The sequence below is a fragment of the Primulina tabacum genome, chromosome 16, assembly GCF_025594145.1.
Source record: "Primulina tabacum isolate GXHZ01 chromosome 16, ASM2559414v2, whole genome shotgun sequence".
In the NCBI taxonomy this organism is placed as follows: domain Eukaryota; kingdom Viridiplantae; phylum Streptophyta; class Magnoliopsida; order Lamiales; family Gesneriaceae; genus Primulina; species Primulina tabacum.
Genome location: NC_134565.1, coordinates 28,541,150 through 28,561,612, shown reverse-complemented (window position 1 = coordinate 28,561,612; position 20,463 = coordinate 28,541,150). Strand labels below are relative to the sequence as shown.

Genomic DNA, 20,463 nt, shown 5'->3' with positions numbered 1-20,463 from the left:
ATAAAGATTCGTGAGACCGTATCATAAGAAACCTACTCCTAAATTTTTCATAAAAAATTTATTTAATATAAAATATTAATATATATACATCAAAAAGCACCGTCAAAGATAACTACTTCACACAAAAATATGATTTTATTCTGTAAGAATATTTCTCCAATTAACATCGTCAAATATTAATTTTTGAATCATCATTTAATGTGATCAAATGTTAATTTTTCGATTATCAACGTATATTTTACTTATCATAAAAATACGAGAGAATCATGTTATCTAATTATATTAAAATATAAAGAGAAGAACTCAGTGTAATATAGATTAATCCCAAAAATATCATCAAATCTTTATTGTGGCTGAAAACTCGCCACGTGTTGGACCATCACTTGTCAGCCTCAAAATTTCCCCCCTCTTCGTACAAAGCCAACCCAGCCCCAGCAGGCAGCAAATTCATACCATTACTGGAGAGAAAGCATTCCAAATCTGAGTTTCCCAAAAAGTAATACTAGATACGAAAATGGGTAGTGGCGGAGCGGCAAGGACAAGGTGTTTCCAGCCGGAGTTCCACTCGGCGGCCAAGCCTTGTGACTACTGTAAGTCCACGGCAGCACTGCTCTTCTGCAGGACAGAATCCGAATTCATTTGCGTGCCCTGTGATTCCAAGGTGCACAACAACATCTCGACGTTCAAGCACGAACGTGTGTGGATGTGCGAGGTGTGTGAGCAAGCACCTGCCGCAGTCACCTGCAAGGCTGACGCCGCCGCCCTCTGCGTCACCTGTGACAACGACATCCATTGTGCTAACCCTCTCGCCCGCCGCCACGAGCGCTACCCTGTTTTGCCCTTCTACGACACTGCTGAATCTATGCTTCTGAAGTCCTCCACAACCGCCTTTCCAGCACCTATCAGCGACTCCGCTGATAAGTTAGACAATTTCATCACACAGAACAGCTACATCACCGATTCTTGTGTCTCCACGAACCCGATTGCTTCGGCCAAATATCTCGAAAATAACCGTTTCGTGAAGCCAACGGAAATCTTGTTCTTGGACTCGGATCAGTTTCTTGATTTCGACAGCTTCCCAATTTCCACGCAGCCTTGCAGTGACAGCGTCGTCCCCGTGCAAACAATCACAAAACCGCCGGTCACGGCACATTTAGTGGACAACTCGCCGGAAATCCAGTTTGATATCGATTTCAAGAAATCCAGCATCACTTCCTACAACAGCTACAACAACTCATCTCTCAGCCGCAGCGTAAGTACAATTTCTCTATTCAGGGGCTGACAGGCTTTAATCCATTTAGTTTCGGGTTTAATGTATATATATATTAATGTATTTTTGGAATTTTAGTCTTTGAACTAAAATTTTATACACGAATATCTATGCTCATTCTACCAGTATGTTGTCTTATTTATATATTTATTATTCAATTTAATTTTACGTCTCATATATATTTGTGTTATCTAATTATAAGTATATAATTACAAAAATATCTTGAATAAATTAAAAATATATAAAAATTAAATAACAAATAAATTAAGCAATAGTAATTAAAATAAAAAAAAATGTATAGTTTAATTATTTAAGTGAATAATGTCACATATTTTTTTTTAATTTTTGACTTACTGTGAATTTATTAAAATATTTTATTATAATATATGATATCTATGTAGATACGTTAAATGGTTTTTAAAAAATTCAAATAAAAATGTTATTATTTTCAAAATTTATCTGGTTTATATTTACAAAATATAACACAAAAAATTGTAAAAATACATTAAAATATTTAATTTCAAACAAGTGAGTACCAACTGAGAATGACTGAATCTCATCTCAGATTTCATCGTCTACAATGGAGGTGGGCGTTGTTCCTGATGGAAGTACTCTGTCCGAAACATCGTACCCTTTTGCAAGAACTATGCCCAGCGTTGGTATTAGCGGAAATCAGGGCAGCCAGGTAGTGGACATGGACAGGGAAGCTAGGGTTCTGAGGTACAAAGAGAAGAAGAAGAACAGGAAATTCGAGAAGACGATTCGTTATGCTTCGCGAAAGGCTTACGCAGAAATCCGGCCACGGATTAAAGGCCGGTTTGTGAAAAGAACCGATTCCGAACCTGACATCAACCGGTTTTTTGGCTCCGCTTCAGGGAACTTCATCGTTGGTGCTGGATATGGCGTCGTTCCATCGTTCCGATCCGATGGGTTGAATAATCAGGATGTTACTATTCTTAATTTGTAATCTTGTATTAACTAAGTTTATTAATTGCTTTCTATTTGTGAAATAAATGAAAGCATATTTAGAAAAATATATGTTCTCCAATGGTTGAAAATAACATAGAGTAAAATTACTTAATGTATGAACTCTGAAATATTGGTTAACATTGAAAAGATTTGTATGATATATTATTGTTCTATTAATAATAATTAGGTATATAATTTTAAAAAAAATTTCATATTAAAATTTAGAGTAGATTTAGACGATCTCACGAATTTTTATATGCAAGATGGATTAACCACCAATGACAGCTGCTACCGTTGCCGCCCTGGTAATTAGTGAACGGTTAATAATTGGCAATATTAAGATATTTAAGTTTCCCACAAGTCATAATGAATATTGATTGGTGGTCCACAATCGCTATGGATTCCCAATATCTTTTTCTTGGTTTATGGCAATTTGGTATCTGAATCTGAACTCTGATTGGTCCAGGAGTCTTTTCATAGTTACCAAAATTATTTGTTAAAAAAATTTAATATATATATGATATTATTATAAAATAAAGGGCCCATACAAACCACGTGGGGCACTGCTCACGTATAGCATCGAAGCTACCTCATCTCTTTCATGATTATATCAAATTTCTTTTCAATTCTAAAAATATCAACCACGAACCAAACGAGTGAAACGACCAAGTTACAATCTTCATATTATATGTATATATAGATATTCCAAATGTTTTTTGAAAATATTTTAATTTCAATATATACTATTAAAATAAATTTTATATACCAATTTTTTTCGTTTGTGGTCAAAATTTAAATAAGTTGACAATTGACTCGGTATTTTAAAACTAGCTACCATTTACTTATTAATAATACATTTGAAAATAAAAAAAAAACTCAAAGTACGAATTTCTTGTTGCATGACTTTGTGCCCAGTCCCTCTAATTTGTTTGAGATGTTTTTTCTTAGTTGTTGATTTCAAGTAAACAGAGTCATATCTCGTCTTTTAATTAATTTTTGACTTAGATGATTAAATTTACCCTTAAATTTGTATATGTATATGTATATGTATTGTGTGGATTTTCATGTGACACTGAAGCATAACAGTTTGAAAATTTTATATTCACATAATTATTTCTTGATTGATTAAAGATTTTGATTATTTGCTCCACTTTTCATTCAATTTGAACATAATATTTCGAATTGGAATTCAGTTATTCTCTTTTAGAATATCGCAAACCTATATACACATATATTTCCTTGACTAAGACAAAATCAAATCATCGGGAAATTATAATTAAAAGAGAAAATATAAGCTTGAATATTTACAGCTTTAATTTCGTCTATGAGGCGTGCCCATGTCTTAAGCCAAATTCTTTTCTACCTTGTTTTCACCTCAATATCTCCTTGGTGCATGCAAGTCTCGAATGCCCAACTTGCGAAGTAAATGTTCGAATGATGGTTTACCTAACATTTTTGTAAACAATTCAGCTAGTTGCACATAGGCCGGGACATGAGATGGTGTAATAGTATCATTATGAATTTCATACGGAATAAAATGAAAATTTATCTTGATATGTTTTGTTCACTCGTGGAAAATCGGATTTTTTGCGATATGCTAAGATGTCTGACTGATACAATACAATTTGACAGGACTAGGATGATCCACACCTATAGCCAACAACAATCCTTTCAACAATTTCATTTCACACGTAGATGTGGTCATAGATCGATACTCTGTCTTAGCCAAAAAACAAGATAATGTTTGTTGCTTCTTTGTTTTCAAAGAGACCGGTTAATTCACATGCAATATAAACCATCTAGTCATAGAATGGCGAGTGAGCAAACAACTTGCCCAATCTAAATCACACCAAGCATACAAACTGATTTACCAAATACTTACGTTGGCATAGGAAAATTCTTTCAGAACTTCTGAAAATTTCAATCCCCGAGAAATACTTCAACAATCCCAAATCCTTCCTATGTGATACCCCCGGGATAGCCCGGGCTGTGCCCAGGTCATGGATGACCCGAAACAATTGATGATGCTCCCATAAGAGCCCGGGTCATGGACGACTCGGGATACTGAATGGATGGCCTAGATCAGGGTAAATTTGCAGGAAGGGTTCATCAGAGGCTGGGCAAGTGAATGCCCGGGACTTTTTCTCCCCGTGCTATTGGACGCCCGGGATCTCGTGAAAGTTCTCGGGAGCTTCTCACTCGGGCTATCTCGATGTGAGCACCGCACTCAAGTGTGCTAGTAAAATAGGATGTGGGCCGCTGTCCCATCTCTGACACCGATCCAAGTGGTTGGCAAATCAGACCAAGAGGATGTGACTAGTGTGTGATTTGGTGTGTCATAATGTAGGATATGATCAGCCGACATGCTATAATTAGTAGGTAGCACGCAGAACGAGATCACCATCACTTCCCCTACTATAAATATCAGGTTCTCTCTGCATATAATTCATTCACATATTGAATACACTAGCTTTCATTACACATTTATTCAAATCCTTTCATCCACACCAATATCACAACCATCAATTGGTTACATTGGTCCTTTTGTTGAATCACACTAACTTAAGCATCGGAGTGATCACGCTGGATACCATTCCAGCGCCATTCACTTATCTTCTTGATCGCATGTCTCTATAATTACCCGGGAAGGAAACTTCTGGTTCAGATATTCACACTGCTTCTATTTCCCTCATCATCTTGATAGCAGATCCGATGGAACTCCCGACCCGGCTCATCCTTCTCCCTGGATCGCATCATTGGAAGTAAGTGCTCTTTGAAACTTTGAATGGTTTTATGTTCACTCCTGACGCGATAATGTCATTCGAATGCACAAAAACTGCGTATATATATATTTAAAAAATAGAAAATAAATAACTAAGATATTATATAAATTCATATTTTGAGATACAATTATTAAAATAAGAGTATGTTTTATGTGTGACGTATCGATCCAGTCCATACTTATCGTGAAAAAAAATATCTTTTAATAAAATACAATATTTTTTTTATGATAAAGTTGGATTGGAGATCTATCTCGTGTGTGTATATATATTCGTTAGGGACTAGGGAGTAGTGGTTTTATTATTAAACCAACTTTGTTTTTTGTTTTCTATTATTATCATCTTTGAAAAAAAAAAAAAGAAAATGATTGAGGTGGGCTCCATATAAGTAGATGTCCCCCGACCCAAACAGCGTGAAGTTCACGTGGGGAAGGCCCAAAATGTTTTTGTAATTGAGAGACCATTATCACTTTTTTGGGACTCATCCACTTGTTTATCCCACCTACATTTTGTCTAGTTTTATTATATTATTATATATTCCTATTTTAACTGTATTGTTTTCGGCGATGCCCAATGCCCACAGTAACAAACTTCGAGGTCCATTTTTCTTTACAATGAAGTTTCGTGACTATATATAATCCACTTGGAACTTTAAAAATATTAAAAATTCTATTGGGATGTTTTTGGATGAGGTGGTGGATTTTAAATACATTTTAATTGTTTTGTTAAATTTAATCAAGAGGATTTCAAATTCATATGTGGGATGGTATGGTTGTGTTTTTTTACTTTATCATAAACTATAATTGGTGATAATGATATCGTACGACTGCACTATTGTAAATCGTATAACATGCTAAGCACCAAGTAGCGGGGCAATTATTAATTCCTAACAATCCATGTCTCGATAATTGTGTTTTTTGCTATCAATTTGAATCGAATATGTTGGGTGCAATAATTGTCTCTGCTTGGTAGAGCGATCGAACCGTGGTGCTTGAGCTGCTGCGTGGTTTAAAAGATTTGAGTTGCACCATTACTACTAGCTATAACATTTGGTAAAACGGTAAGCACTCGGTTTTATAATTGGTATCAGAGCCAAGGTCACGGGTTCGATTCTCATTGATTGCAAGGAGTGCAATTATTGGGAGAGAGATTATTGGGTGCAATAATTGTCTCTGCTTGGTAGAGTGATCGAATCGTGGTGCTTGAGCTGCTGTGAGGTTTAAAAAATTTGAGTTGCACCATTACCAGCAGCTATAGCTTTTGGTAAAGCGACAAGTGTTCGGTCCTACAATTGGTATCAGAGCCAAGGTCACGGGTTCGATTTCCATTGATTGCAAGGAGTGCAATTATTGGGAGGGAGATTGTTGGGTACAATAATTGTCTCTGCCTGGTAGAGCGATCGAACCGTGATGCTTGAGCTGCTGTGCGGTTTAAAAGATTTGAGTTGCACCATTACTACTAGCTATAGCTTTTGGTAAACCGATAAGCACTCGGTCCTACATAATATATAACATTTGGCTCTGATATCGATTTTATGATCGAGCACCCTTCGTTGTGTTAAAAGATGTTGTTGGTGGTAATGATATAACTCTAATATTTTAAGTTGTACATCAATTTGAACACCACGTTTCAATTGTTATAAGGTAATAAGTAGTTCCCAACATCTCCTTTCAATTCAATAGAAATTTAAAAGAATTTCAAATATCCCAACATTTATGTTATTTGAAATCAATGCTCAAATCATCAATGCAACCTAAAAAAAATAAAAATAAGAACTAGGTCCTATCTAAAAAATTCGCCATTTGCGGAGCAAATAAATGCCGGTACCCAATTTTTTGATTTACCGGTTGGCTAGAATCCGTTACTTGAACGAAACTAGATCATTTGGATTCCATTAGTAATGGGGATTCGGAATATCACACATTGATCAATCAAAGAGAAATTCAACAACTAAAAGAAAGATTGATTCTTTGGGATCCTTCCTTTCTTCAAATGGAAGGAACAGAGATAGAATCAGACTGATTCCCGAAATGCCTTTCTGGATATTCCTTAATGTCCCGGCTATTCACGGAACGTGAGAAGCAGATATGTGACATAGAAAATACCATGTTGTTATATCAAATTCTAATATTTTGGACAAGAATTTTTTTTCATTTTTTTATATCAATGAGACGGATTGATCCTATATTTTGGACAACTTACTTGACTCCCCTCAAACAGTAAAGAAAAAGCAAGATTGGGGTGAAAAGATTTAAAAAAAAAAAGTGGGGAAAAAGCAAGATCTTAATCAAGTAAACCTTTTGTAAGGAATAATGCTTGACATATATGTGTAAATATATCAACAGTAGTGTAAAGTTATGAATTTGTGTTTTATCAGAATTAAATGTTGTGTCAAATGTTACAACATTTAAGACAACATGCAGCGGAATATTAAAGTTTGTAACAAAAATTCACTTTAAATAAACAGATGAACAAGATTAAATTTGCACAAGTATAAATACTTGCGCGGTGCCTTAGGGCAAAAATTAATCACTAGAAAACTTAACCGTTTACAAAAACTTATAACTAGTGGTTGAGACTAAAATCAATTTCCTCAAAAAATAAAAGTTTTCTAAAACAACCAACAATAATAAAACATCAACTAAGAAAGCAAAAAAAGTGATGCCAAAAGAGGAGTCACGAAAACGATCTTCAGTCAACTTAATTACGGATGTTGTCTGCAGATGTCCCCAACATTTAAGGCAACATAAAAAAAACATTCAAGGCAACATGCGATCACCGCTCTTCAAAACAGTGTGCATCCTTGATGACTTATTTCTCTGATCTTCACGCCGTGCACAAGTGCGTGTTTGTATGTATGATCGAGTGAGAAGAGGCCTAGCAACCAGAGAGTTTCAATGATGTCCTTGATCTCTTATTTATAGATGTAGACTTTTATTCTTCAAGGAAATCTATTGCACAAGGAAAGTAAGAGTTTAATTAGAAATAAACTCTTGATACCATATCTCTTTAAATTATTATCATAAATAGCATATCTAAAATATATTTGCTTAATTATCTCATTTTCTTAGAAAGGCAAAATCTCACAAGATATTATATGAAATCAAATTAACAAGGAAAATATATTGTTAGGTAAATAATTTAAATCAAGACATTTTATCAATTAATTTCGGAAATATTATTTCCCTTCAATCTCCTCTTTTTTGCCTTTCTTGGACAAAATTAGATCAAACCCATTTATCCTTGTTTAGCTCAAATCATCTCCCCCTGAGTTAGAAAATTTTTCTCCCCCTGAATAAAATAAGGTTAGCACGGGTGTTGTTAGAATTGTTGGGAACACTTGAGACAACACCTGCACCACTTCATTAATTGTTTACTAAGTAAATACATCAGGTGCAGAGAGAGGAAAAAAACATAAACAGAAACATCAGCAAAAATAAATCGACACAAAATGAAGGACATATCAACTGTTAACCAAAACACTTAATTCCCCTCATCCTCTTCATCAGAATCTTCAATATCTGTATTATCCTTGGTCCCTGATGGACCAGCTTCTGTTTGATCATCACCATTTCCCCTTTTTTGTCTTGGAAAGACTGCTACCTCTAAAAGAAGCCGAAAGTTTGCAGCCACAGCTTCATAGTAGGCGATATCAGCCTGGGCTTGCTCAACCTTTGCCATAGCATGATCAATATCAGCCTTGGCTTGCTCAACCTTTGCCATAGCGTGAGCAATGTGGGCGTGTGCTTCTGGTACAGAGATCGTGATGTAATCAGTGGTCTGTGGAGGAGCATGAGGGCTTGGCGGTGACCCTGAACCAGGTGGTGCTCTGGGAGACTCAGTCCATGGAAGATCAATTCTTCGATTGCCTTTGAAAAATGCAGGAGCAATCTTCAACAGTTCACTTACATCAGAGAGCTACTCGTCAATGTTCCGAAACGAATCCCTGAGTGGTAAGATTCCCATATATGAGCGAAGGAAACGAGAGCTTGGAAGATTTCATTCCTCCTGCAGCATATTGTAGGAGTGTCTTGAAAACCAGTCTGCCAAAGTCGAGTGTGCACGTTGCAATAGCGAACAATGTCAGGGCTTGAAACTTAATCACCACCGTGGAATTGGAAGATGGTGTCCAGTTTTTGATCGCAACTTTGTGGAGTACAGAGTAGAGAGAAGTCAATGTTGCAGCCGAAACCCACTCAGGGTGTGTAGGAAAATGTGGGATTAAGCCTCCAGTCAACAGAGAGATGACTTCATTAAGATCTGGTAGGGGACCATCATCAACCTCGGGTGTGCCATAATAGGCATTTATAACGGTGGGATTGAAGTCATACACTCTGTTGTGGACAAAAACGCGACCAAATTTGACAGATCGTACATCACTTACTCCAGGAGAGAGATTGATGTAGAACTCAAGCACAGCGTTTCGGCAAAATGGCAGGACAGTTGACAGTCGAGAACATACCTTTCGCCTTCAGAAATTGCACCAGATTGTTTCGGAGGAATGCGTCCATATCAACATTTCGCTCCTCAATAAAGTCTCGGTTGGTATAAAGGGGCCACTGCGAGACAGCCTGCTCGGTGTAGTAGATGGTAGTGAAAGCCTTGTCGAGGTCATAATCGCTAAGGTCCGTGTTGTCCGAAGTGTCCTCAACATCGGACACAACATCTGTAGGAGTAGGCACATCTTCATCGCGTGTATTACCAGAGACAAGCTCTTCATCAGAAGCTCTCTCAGGGTGGTGAGAGTGTGATCCAGAGTCTGCATCTCAGATAGGGTGTCGGTAGATTCTCTCATCTCCTCAGGAGCATGCTAGACATGAGAGACATGTGCAGGAGAGGTAGGGATAGTTTTCTTGTTCTTTTTCAAATCAGCCAACACTTGTGCCAACGACACTTCATCCTCATCAGTCGAGGATGGCACCTTCTGTTCAGTCATTGGTACAGTATCAGATAAGTTTGAAGAGGTCTTACCGGATGACGTGGAGTCGGATTCATCAATAGCTGTTGGCGTGGGTTTCTTGCGGGCTAAGAACTCATAATTAGTATCCTCAGAGTCATCACCGGAAGAATTTTCAGGATCGGCAAGGGATGGTCGGCTGGACCCCTCTCCTTTGCGACGAAATCACTTGGATGTTGTCAAGTCAGGATTATACCATACCTGTCTTTTTGATCTTCTGACTGGAGGACAAGGCGGGCACGCCTTATTGACAGCAGCAAAGTCCGGTGGATTATCAGGATCAATTTCATTTCCAAGCTCGCCTGGAGAAATTACTTCCAAGGGCACTGGTTCTTCAACAGCAAGTACCAATGATAGAGAAGGTGCGACTGTGGGTGTTGCGGCAGATGTGTTCTTGGTGGAGGCAACATCTGCTGTGTGTTCCATTTCACTTCTGATGTCGTGAGGATCATATCCCCTTCCTGCCATTGATCAAGGTAGATTGCAGGTTACGAGAAAAAAATAGAAAGATTGTAGAGCGATGAGAGAAATTTCACAGATGAAAAACTGAAGGTTTGAAAGACTAATATGCAGATAATGATGAGTTAGGCGATGCAAATTAAAAAGATAAGCATTAGTGCACAGTGCAACGGTAAAAAAATCTGTAACTGATTTAGTCTAACGGAAAGAAAATGAAACGATGGAACCTAGCCGTTAATCTTTTCAAGCAATTACTGAGATAATTTTCGCGCAATATTATTTCACAAATTCCAGTAATAAACCCACATCGAATTTAAAACTCCACTAGACATGGAAAATCACTGAAATTCGAATTTTAGTAAAGTCTGAAATTTCATTGAATTTTTCTTTTGTTGAAATACTCATCTCCTTATGACTCAACAATATTCACAATTATTTGTTTATGCATGATCTAGTTATGTCTAATTACAGAATGTAACAGAAATAGAAACATGAAAACAAATATGAGATAAGTTTACAGATGACGTGTTGTTACAAATGTTGGCAACATCTTCTGACAACACACACAATCCCCAAAAAAAATTTGATTTTTCTCCACACTTGGTGACTTCACCAGCTATTGATTATAGAAGTGGTAGCTCCCACACTAGAAGAACAGTCTTTTTTTGGACTCCTCTAGGTAGCTTTTTCCATTTTCTTCTATTTTGATTTCTGTTTTTAAATTCAGAAGAGGTAACTTCCACACTAAAATTACAGTCTTCTTTGGACTCTTTTAGGTAGCTTTTTCAAATCTTTTCTTCTGATACAGAGCATGTTTTATAAATATTTTCAACCACCTTTCATATAGGACAAACTCATGATTTACATGATTATCCTTCACTACTCAGTGACTCAATTAGAGTATTTTTCATCTCCAAGTGTATTAAACAAGATAGAATAAGGAATTGTAAGTATAACAGAAGATTAAGCAACATCATTCCAACACATCATATCAAAGTATGCATTAAAAATGCAGAATGTTTTAAAAAAATGCACATGCATGTTAGGTGTTGTCCGAGATGTTGTGATATCTGAGACAACATCTATGAATGATCAGGCAGAACACATGCTGAGAGATTTCCTAAGGTTGGAGAATCTCTCAAAGTCTAATGCTTTTGTGAATATGTCAGCAAATTGGTTATTTGTATCAACAAATTCCTTCCGAATCAATCTTTTCTCTACTAGATCTCGAATAAAATGGTGTCGAATGTCAATGTGTTTAGTACGAGAGTGTTATACTGGGTTTTTTGAAATGTTTATTGCAATTGAATTGTCACAGTACACCACTAAGGGTTCACTCTTAAGTCCATAATCTTCTATCATTTGATTCATCCACAAGAGTTGAGTGCAACCACTTCCTACTGCCACATATTCGGATTTAGCAGTTGAAAGTGAAACACAGTTTTGTTTTTTACTATGCCATGATATCAAGTTATTTCCAAGGTAAAAGCAGCCTCCAGAGGTACTTTTTCTATCATCCAAATCCCCTGCCTAATCAGCATCTGAGAACCCTACTAAATTCGAGTTGGTGTCGTGAGTATACCATAATCCTAAGTCAATGGTTCCGGCTATGTATCGTAGGATATGTTTTACGGCTTTTAAATGAGAAATCTTAGGATTAGATTGGTATCTAGCACACAAGCAAACACTAAACATTAAGTCATGGCGGCTAGCAGTCAAGTACATGAGATTTCCTATGATGCTACGGTATAAGGTGTTGTCAACATTTTCGGCAGCATCATCTTTGGATAATTTTTCATTTGAGCCCATAGGTGTCTTCATGTGCTTGGTGTTCTCATTAGCAAATTTCTTTATCAAGTTTTTTGCATACTTACTTTGACACAAAAAGATGTCATCATGCATTTGTTTGATTTGCAAACCAACAAAAAAAATTAATTCACCAACTATGCTCATTTGAAATGTGGATGACATGCACTCAACAAAATTATCAACATGCTTTTGAGATGAGGAACTAAAGATTATGTCATCAACATAGACTTGACAAATAAGAATTTCACATTTGGATTTCTGAATAAAAAGGGTATTGTCTACCTCACATCGTTTGAAGCCAATTTCAAGAAGATATTCTGTTAGTCTATCATACCATGCACGTGGTGCTTGCTTCAAACCATAGAGAGCCTTTTTCAACTTGTACACACGATTCAAATTATGTGGATCTTCAAATCCTTTAGGCTGTCTGACATATGCTTCCTCACACAAGGTACCATTCAAGAATGCACTTTTAACATCCATTTGAAAAAATTTGATTTTCATGTAGCATGCAATAGCTAGCAATAGTCGGACTGACTCAATGCGGGCAACAGGAGCAAAGGTCTCATCAAAATCAACCCCCTCAACATGTGTGTACCCTTGAGCAACCAACCTTGCCTTGTTTCAAGTGATGTTCCTTGACTCATCAATTTTATTTTTAAAAATCCACTTTGTTCCAATTATATAGACGTGGTCAGGAGGCGGAACTAGATCCCAAACATTATTTCGAACGAATTCCTCAAGCTCATCGTGCATAGCATAGAACCAAAACTCATCTTTTAAAGCTTCATTAACATTTTTAGGTTCAAATTGAGATACAAAACATGAAAATCTGATCTGTGAATACATGGTACTCATGCACACTAGTCCATCCATCTTTTGGTAATCAATTTTCTCCTTCTTTCAGGTTTGGACTTCACCTTGCACACTTCCAATTATTTGAGATGATGGATGATTTTTCTGGATCTTAGTCGGTATATTCTGTCCAACATCTGCTGTGTCATTATCACTATTTGCTTCGTCCTCAAATTCAGTGACTTCAGTGTCACGTATTGTGCTAGGTGTTGCAACATCTGGGGCAACACCTGCATTTTCAAGTTCGATTGGGTTTCCAGAAGGTCTTCAACGTCATCCTCAGCAGTTTTCTTCTGAAGATATTTACAATCATCAAAAACAACATTAATGGATTCCATAATAGTCATAGTTCTTAGATTAAACACGCGATAAGTTCGACTATTAGTAGCATATCCCAAAAAAAACACTTATCAGTCTTTGAATCGAATTTCGCAAGTTGATCCATGTCATTTAAAGTGTAACAAACACATCCAAAAATAAAAAATATTTGAAACTAGGCTTCTTTCCCATGATTATTTCATAGAATGTCATGGCTGAGCCACTTCTCAAATACACTATATTTGAATTATGACAAGCCGTATTTAAGGCCTCTGCCCAAAAACGCTTTGAAATGTTCTTCGATGTTAGCATCATCCTTGCCATTTCTTGCAGTGTTCTGTTCTTGCGTTTGGCAATTCCATTTTGTTGTGGGATTTTTGGTGCCGAAAACTTGGTGAAATACCTTTCCTGTCACAAAATGATGAGAATGAAGAATTCTCAAATTTCTTACCATGGTCAGTCTTGATTCTTCTCACCTTCAAACTATGAAAGTTTGTGATTCTTGTGACCAATTGTTTAAACACACTGAAGGTGTCTGATTTTTCCCTAATAAAACTAACCCATGAAGATCGTGAGAAATCATCAACACATAAAAAAGAATATTTCTTGCCTCCAAAGCTTTGGACTTCCATAGGACCCATAAGATCCATGTGAAGTAACTCCAAACAGCATGTTGTCCCAGATGTTGGCAACACCGGGTGTGACACGCGGGTCTGTTTTCTTTTTTGACACTCACCGCACACATAAGGTATCCCAGATGAAAGATTAGGCATACCTTGCAGTGCCTTGTATTTACTCAAATTCTTCAAGGTTTGAAATTTACATGGCCGAGTTTCTGATGCCAAAGGTCAAGTTCAGTGATTTGTGCATGTTTGCATGAAAGTTCTTCACCTATCTGGTAGCAATTGTCTGAAGACCTTGTACCTGCCATGATGCATATGTTAGATTCATCAAAAACTTCACACACATGTTTATTAAACTTAACATGCAAATTATCATCGCATAATTGACTTATGCTTATAAAATTTGAGTTTAATCCTTCAACATGGAGCACATTGTGGATCTTTGGTAGTCCTTCAACATTCAAAGTTTTCTTTCCAACAATCTTTCCTTTAGCTCTCCCTCCATAGGTTACTCTGCCACATTTTTGTTCAACATAATCGATGAGATATTCTCGTGACCCTGTCATATGGCGTGAGCTTCCACTATCAAAGTACTAGTAACCTGCAGTGTTTGTTTTTAATGAAGTATAAATAACATTATAGTGAATTTTTACCTTTGGTACCCAAACCTGTCTTACTACAGGTAGATTCTTGGAGGTGTTGCGGGAAGTGTTGTGAAACCTTTGAGGCAACATCCGGCTTGACTTTTTGTTCATGCGGTCATCCCTAAGTTTGAAACAATATGGCCTGATATGTCCAGGCTTAAAGCAGTAATGACATACATACCTGCGTTTTCTTTTCTTAGGAACATGTGCAGTGGATTGTCTTTTCGGTGGAGAGCTTTTGGTTGAAGGTGTAGGTTGTGACGGTGTGAATGTTTCAGTTTTTCCTTTCACAAAAACGGTAGATTTTGAAGATTCACCAGTTTCATATACATTGTCTTTGAATCCTAAACTCTTCTTGTCATCTCTTTGCATCGAAAGTATGGATTCAAGCTTGGATGTGTTCGAATTAAACTTGGATAAGGTTTCACTTGCTTTTTGAAGTTCTTCTGTGGTCTTTCCCAGTTCTAAGTCCTTTTTGCTCAGAATTACTTCAAGTTTGGCAACCACGGCTTTTAAATCAGTATTTTCCTTTATAAGAGTAGAGTTAAGCTTGTTTCTTTTGGTCCAATCCTCAAACAACTCTTCATAAAGCTTTTGAACACTATTAAGAGTCATCTCTTCATCATCAGCTTCCGATTCATCATCTACACTCGAATTTCCAGAAGTTGTGGATTTTAAACATATTGATTTTTTGCAGATGTTGCGGCCAGGAGTGGCAACACCTAGGGCAACACCTAATAGATTCACCTGCAGCCTACGATTTTCTGTCAATAATGCTGTCAAGGAGGTGTGATTATCTTCATCATTGGATTTCTCCTCCTCATTAGATTCTTCATCGCTTAGAGACGCATTGTAGCCTTTGTTCTTTCGCAGTCTGTTGGCACATTCATTTGCATAATGTCCGAACCACTTGCACTCTCTACACTGCACTGAATCATACTTCTTTGAGTTAAATTGTTCTTTACCTTCATTCCTTGGTTGAAATTGTTGCTTGGCAGGAAACCTTTGTGGTCTTTCAGGGACAGGAAGACTTGGAAATTTCGAGGGTTGTGCATCCTTCTTCTTATCTCTGATTCTCTTCAAGTAATCCCTGAATTTCTTTGTGATAAAGGAGATAGAGTCCTCACAAAGGTCTGATTCATTGACTTCTTGGGATATTTGAAGAAGGTCATTGTTGGAGTCATTTGAAGCTTGGAATGCAATTGTTTTCCCTTTATCCTTCTTCTGTATGTCTATGTTCATCTCAAAAGTCCGAAGTGAACTGATAAGGTCTTCCAAAGCCATTTGCGATGTGTCCTTAGCCTTATCTATCGCACAAATTTTTATGTTGAATCTTTCGGACAAAGAACGGAGAACCTTACTATCGTTCATTGGAAATGGGGTCTCCAAGACTGAATTCTTCCATCCTCATCATCTCGAACTTGGAAGTAACCATCATCAGTCTTTTCGTCGCACACTCTCAGAACCTTCACAGTGTCTTTGGAGAATGTCCCATGCATCCTTGGCCGAGATACAATTAGTAATAAGCCCGAACATATTCGTATCAACTAAAGAAAAAATTGCATTCAGTGCCTTTGAGTTGTAATTTGAAATCTGCACTTCATCAGTAATCCAGTCACTTTCCGGTTTTATCAGACTATCACCATCTTCGTCTAGTCTTCTAGGTGGAGTCCAACCGCTTAGAACTCGTAGCCATGCTCTATCATCTATGGAATTTATATGAAACCTGATTTTGACCTTCCATAGACTGTAGTTGGTTCCATCTAAGACTGGTGGCCGAAGTGCGGTGTTTGCGAGTGATGGATCCATTTGAATAGTTCTGTCAAACAAAAACAAAAACCAGAATCAGCACTTAGTATATCAAGACGAGGCTCTGATACCACTTGTAAGGAATAATGCTTGAAAGATATGTGTAAATATATCAACAGTAGTGTAAAGTTATGAATTTGTGTTTTATCAGAATTAAGTGTTGTGTCAAATGTTACAACATTTAAGACAACATGCAGCGGAATATTAAATTTTGTAACACAAATTCAATTTAAGTAAACAGATGGACAAGATTAAATTTGCACAAGTATAAATACTTGCGCGGTGCCTTAGGGCAAAAATTAATCACTAGAAAACTTAAGCGTTTACAAAAACCTATCACTAGTGATTGAGACTAAAATCAATTTTCTCAACACGTTGAGAAAATAAAATCTTTCTAAAACAACCAACAATAATAAAACATCAACTAAAAAAGCAAAAAACGTGATGCCAAAAGAGGATCACGAAAACGATCTTCAGCCAACTTCGTTACGGATGTTGTCTGCAGATGTCCCTAACATTCAAGGCAACACGCGATCACCGCTCTTCAAAACAGCACGATCCTTGTTGACTTATTTCTCTGATCTTCACGCCGTGCACAAATGCGTGTTTGTATGTATGATCGAGTGAGAAGAGGCCTAGCAAGCAGAGAGTTTCAATGATGTCCTTGATCTCTTATTTATAGATGTAGAATTTTATTATTCAAGGAAACCTATTGCACAAGGAAAGTAAAAATTTAATTAGAAATAAACTCTTAATATCATATCTCTTTAAATTATTATCATAAATAGCATATCTAAAATATATTTGCTTAATTATCTCATTATCTTAGAAAGACAAAATCTCACAAGATATTACATGAAATCAAATTAACAAGGAAAAGATATTGTTAGGTAAATAATTTAAATCAAGACATTTTATCAATTAAATTCAGAAATATTATTTCCCTTCACCTTTTTTTTTTTGCGATATTCTAATTAAACGTATATAAAATTTTTAAATAAAAATTAATTTCCAAATTTAAATAAAGAAGGATCAAATTGAAAGTGTATATATATATATATATATATATATATATATATGTCATGAATTGGAATGACACAACATATTATTTATGGTACGTACATGTGGACATGCAAGCAAGTCCACGATAATTTAATATAATTTTCCATTACCAATCAATAATTAAACTAATTTTTTTTTTGAATAATCCTCCTCATGATCAAATCATTTTGTCTATTCTTGATATTTTTTGGCAGACATTATCGACGGTAGCAAATGCTTAAAAAAAGTGATTATGGATTTTTCTTTACAAAGTTTTCCAAATTTATAAAGAAAAGTCCATAATCATTTTTTAGGTATTTTTTATAATTGATTTGATGGCATTAAAGTCCTAAATTAATGACTCTAATGATCGGCACATATATATTCGTATATTCCAAGCCCAAGCAATGGTCCGCGAACCAATGTTTTTATCCAATCCAATTCTAAAAATCCCAAGCCCGAAAATGGAGGAAACCCGACAATGCAAATATGGATCTTTGCCACTTCTCCATACAACTCTGTGTCATAAATAACAGGGCTTTTTTTAAAAAATAATATAAATTTAAAAAATATTTAATAAAATATAGCAAATGTGAGAATGTTGTAAAAATATAACAATCCGGTAATCAAATTCCCGGATTCATATATATATATATTTTAAAAATTGGTGGCCTTCTGCCACGGTTTCTGTCTGCCACAGATTCTGAATCCGTGGCACCCGTGACCTCCTCTCCTTCTATTTATTTGCACCTTACCATTCTTGCCGATCATTACATTCGGTATTTCCATTCGTCTTTTCGATTTGTTGGTTGTCCTTTGCATTTCCATTTGTTGGGTCATCGATGACATATTCTTCCGTTTTCGGTATTTTTATTTGCGCAACACCAATACTTTCGTTTGTTGGTAATAATTCTCGTCGGTTTGTTATGCTCATAATTTTTTTGTTATCCAGACTTGTCAAGTATTATTTTATTTTATTATTGTTGAATTAATATTGTTTTATAATGTATTTTTTTGTAAGAATGTTTAACATTGACATGTTATTATATTGTTCGTTGATTAATCATTTATTTCATACGAGCAAATCTTAAGAGTTAACATTATTATTTTTGTTCATTATATTTATTATTATTCGTTTATTGACTGAACTAAATTTGATTGACTGAATTTAATTATTGCAACAATTTATATTATTAAAATTAGTTTAATGTAATAATAATAACTAAATTAAAATTGTTTTATTAAATATTTATCATTAGTTAAATAATATTCTTTAACATTATTTTCATATAATATTTTTTCAGTAAAAAAATTTACATGTTACTGTTATTTAGTAAAGGTATTTGAAACCTCCCAATGTCTTTGTAAAGATAGTAAAAAAATTACGCACGTTTTAACGTCTTCTTGCACAATCTTTGTACATGATACGCTGTCGGGTCAAATTTATGCTATAAAACTTATTGATTAATAATTTGTATAAATGGAAGTCAAATTTTTTATTAATAGCTCGTAATAAATAATATACATTGCATATGAAAAATACAATTTGTAGCAATTATTTTTGATATATTTTCTTAGGTAAAAGTACTCAACATTTGCTGTCTACACATGTATCTTAATTTATACAATGAAAATTTTATTAATACTTGGTTGGATATATTGATTTTCACTTGTAATACTTAAATGAAATTTAAAATTTTTTGAATTTTTTTTACTACAATCTAATAAATAAATTTTTTATTATTGAAACAAAAAATAATAATAATAATATTAGCTCAATGTAATAATAATAAAAAATTAAATATGTTTTAGTATTTATTTATTATTCATTAAATAAATTTTTTTAATATTATTATCATATAATATTATCATACTAAAAAAATATATTATATGTTACTATTATTTAGTAAAGACAATATAATCATTTACAGTAATTTTTTTATTTACGTATTATGAATTATTATTTATTTTTAAAAAAATCTAATCACATATAACACATTTACCAATTCATGATCAGCATATACGTTTTATTTTTTACAGCCGAAAATTGCAAATAAATTTCGTTTAATATAAAATACGTAGTTACATGTTGTTGATAAAAAAATATAATATTTGTTAAATAATGATTTTTTGTTTGCAAGATGACTGAAAATACGGATAATGTGTTGTATTTGCGGGATAGACACATATCAAATAATATCAACGCTGAAAACATGGATGCACTAATTCCTCCACGTCGATCTGTCAAATGTCTTTGGAGATTGCTTAATTCCGGGATTCACCTCCGCGTCCGCCTATGTCTAGCACGCATGGGTTTCTATGGTGTCATTCAGTGTGGTCCTATTAAAAATTATGATAATCATTTGCTTACGGTCATCGTTGAGAGATGGCGTCGTGAGACACACACATTTCACCTTACAGTCGACGAGGCAACAATCACCATACAGGACGTTACCCTTATTTGGGGGTTGAATATTGATGGAATGCCCATCACTGGTGTAGATACCGCGTACAACAAACATACTTTACAACAGCGCTGCGCAACTTGGTTGGGTTTTACGCCTACATATTCTCAGATTAAAGGTGCACATCTTTATCTGACCGCTTTGCTAGACCATTGCTTAAATAATATGATTAATGATCAAAGCACTGATGAGGACGTGGCACAATATTCCCGTTGTGTTGTATTAATGATCATTGGTGGCTGTATGTTTCCGGACTCGGAAGGTGCTGCTGTGAAACTTATGTATTTGCAGTTTCTTGAGGACATAGAAATGGTGAATACGTTTAGCTGGGGTTCTGCTGTGTTTGCATATCTTTACAGAGAGCTGTGCGACACATCAATGGGATTAAAGGTCGATTTGTGTGGGCTTGTTGAGATATTGCAGGTATTTTTACACTTCTACGGTCATTATATTCGTTACCATCA

General features: G+C 35.5%; 1 protein-coding gene across 1 annotated transcript; it reads left to right on the top strand.

The window, feature by feature from the left end:
* The first annotated feature begins 386 nt into the window (after window positions 1-386).
* On the top strand, window positions 387-2,350 carry LOC142529881 (zinc finger protein CONSTANS-LIKE 3-like). Its single transcript, XM_075635568.1, has 2 exons — window positions 387-1,252; window positions 1,836-2,350. Exons 1-2 carry the CDS (start codon window positions 515-517, stop codon window positions 2,235-2,237), a joined length of 1,140 nt encoding a protein of 379 aa, XP_075491683.1. The 5' UTR covers window positions 387-514; the 3' UTR covers window positions 2,238-2,350.
* The last annotated feature ends 18,113 nt before the right edge of the window (window positions 2,351-20,463 follow it).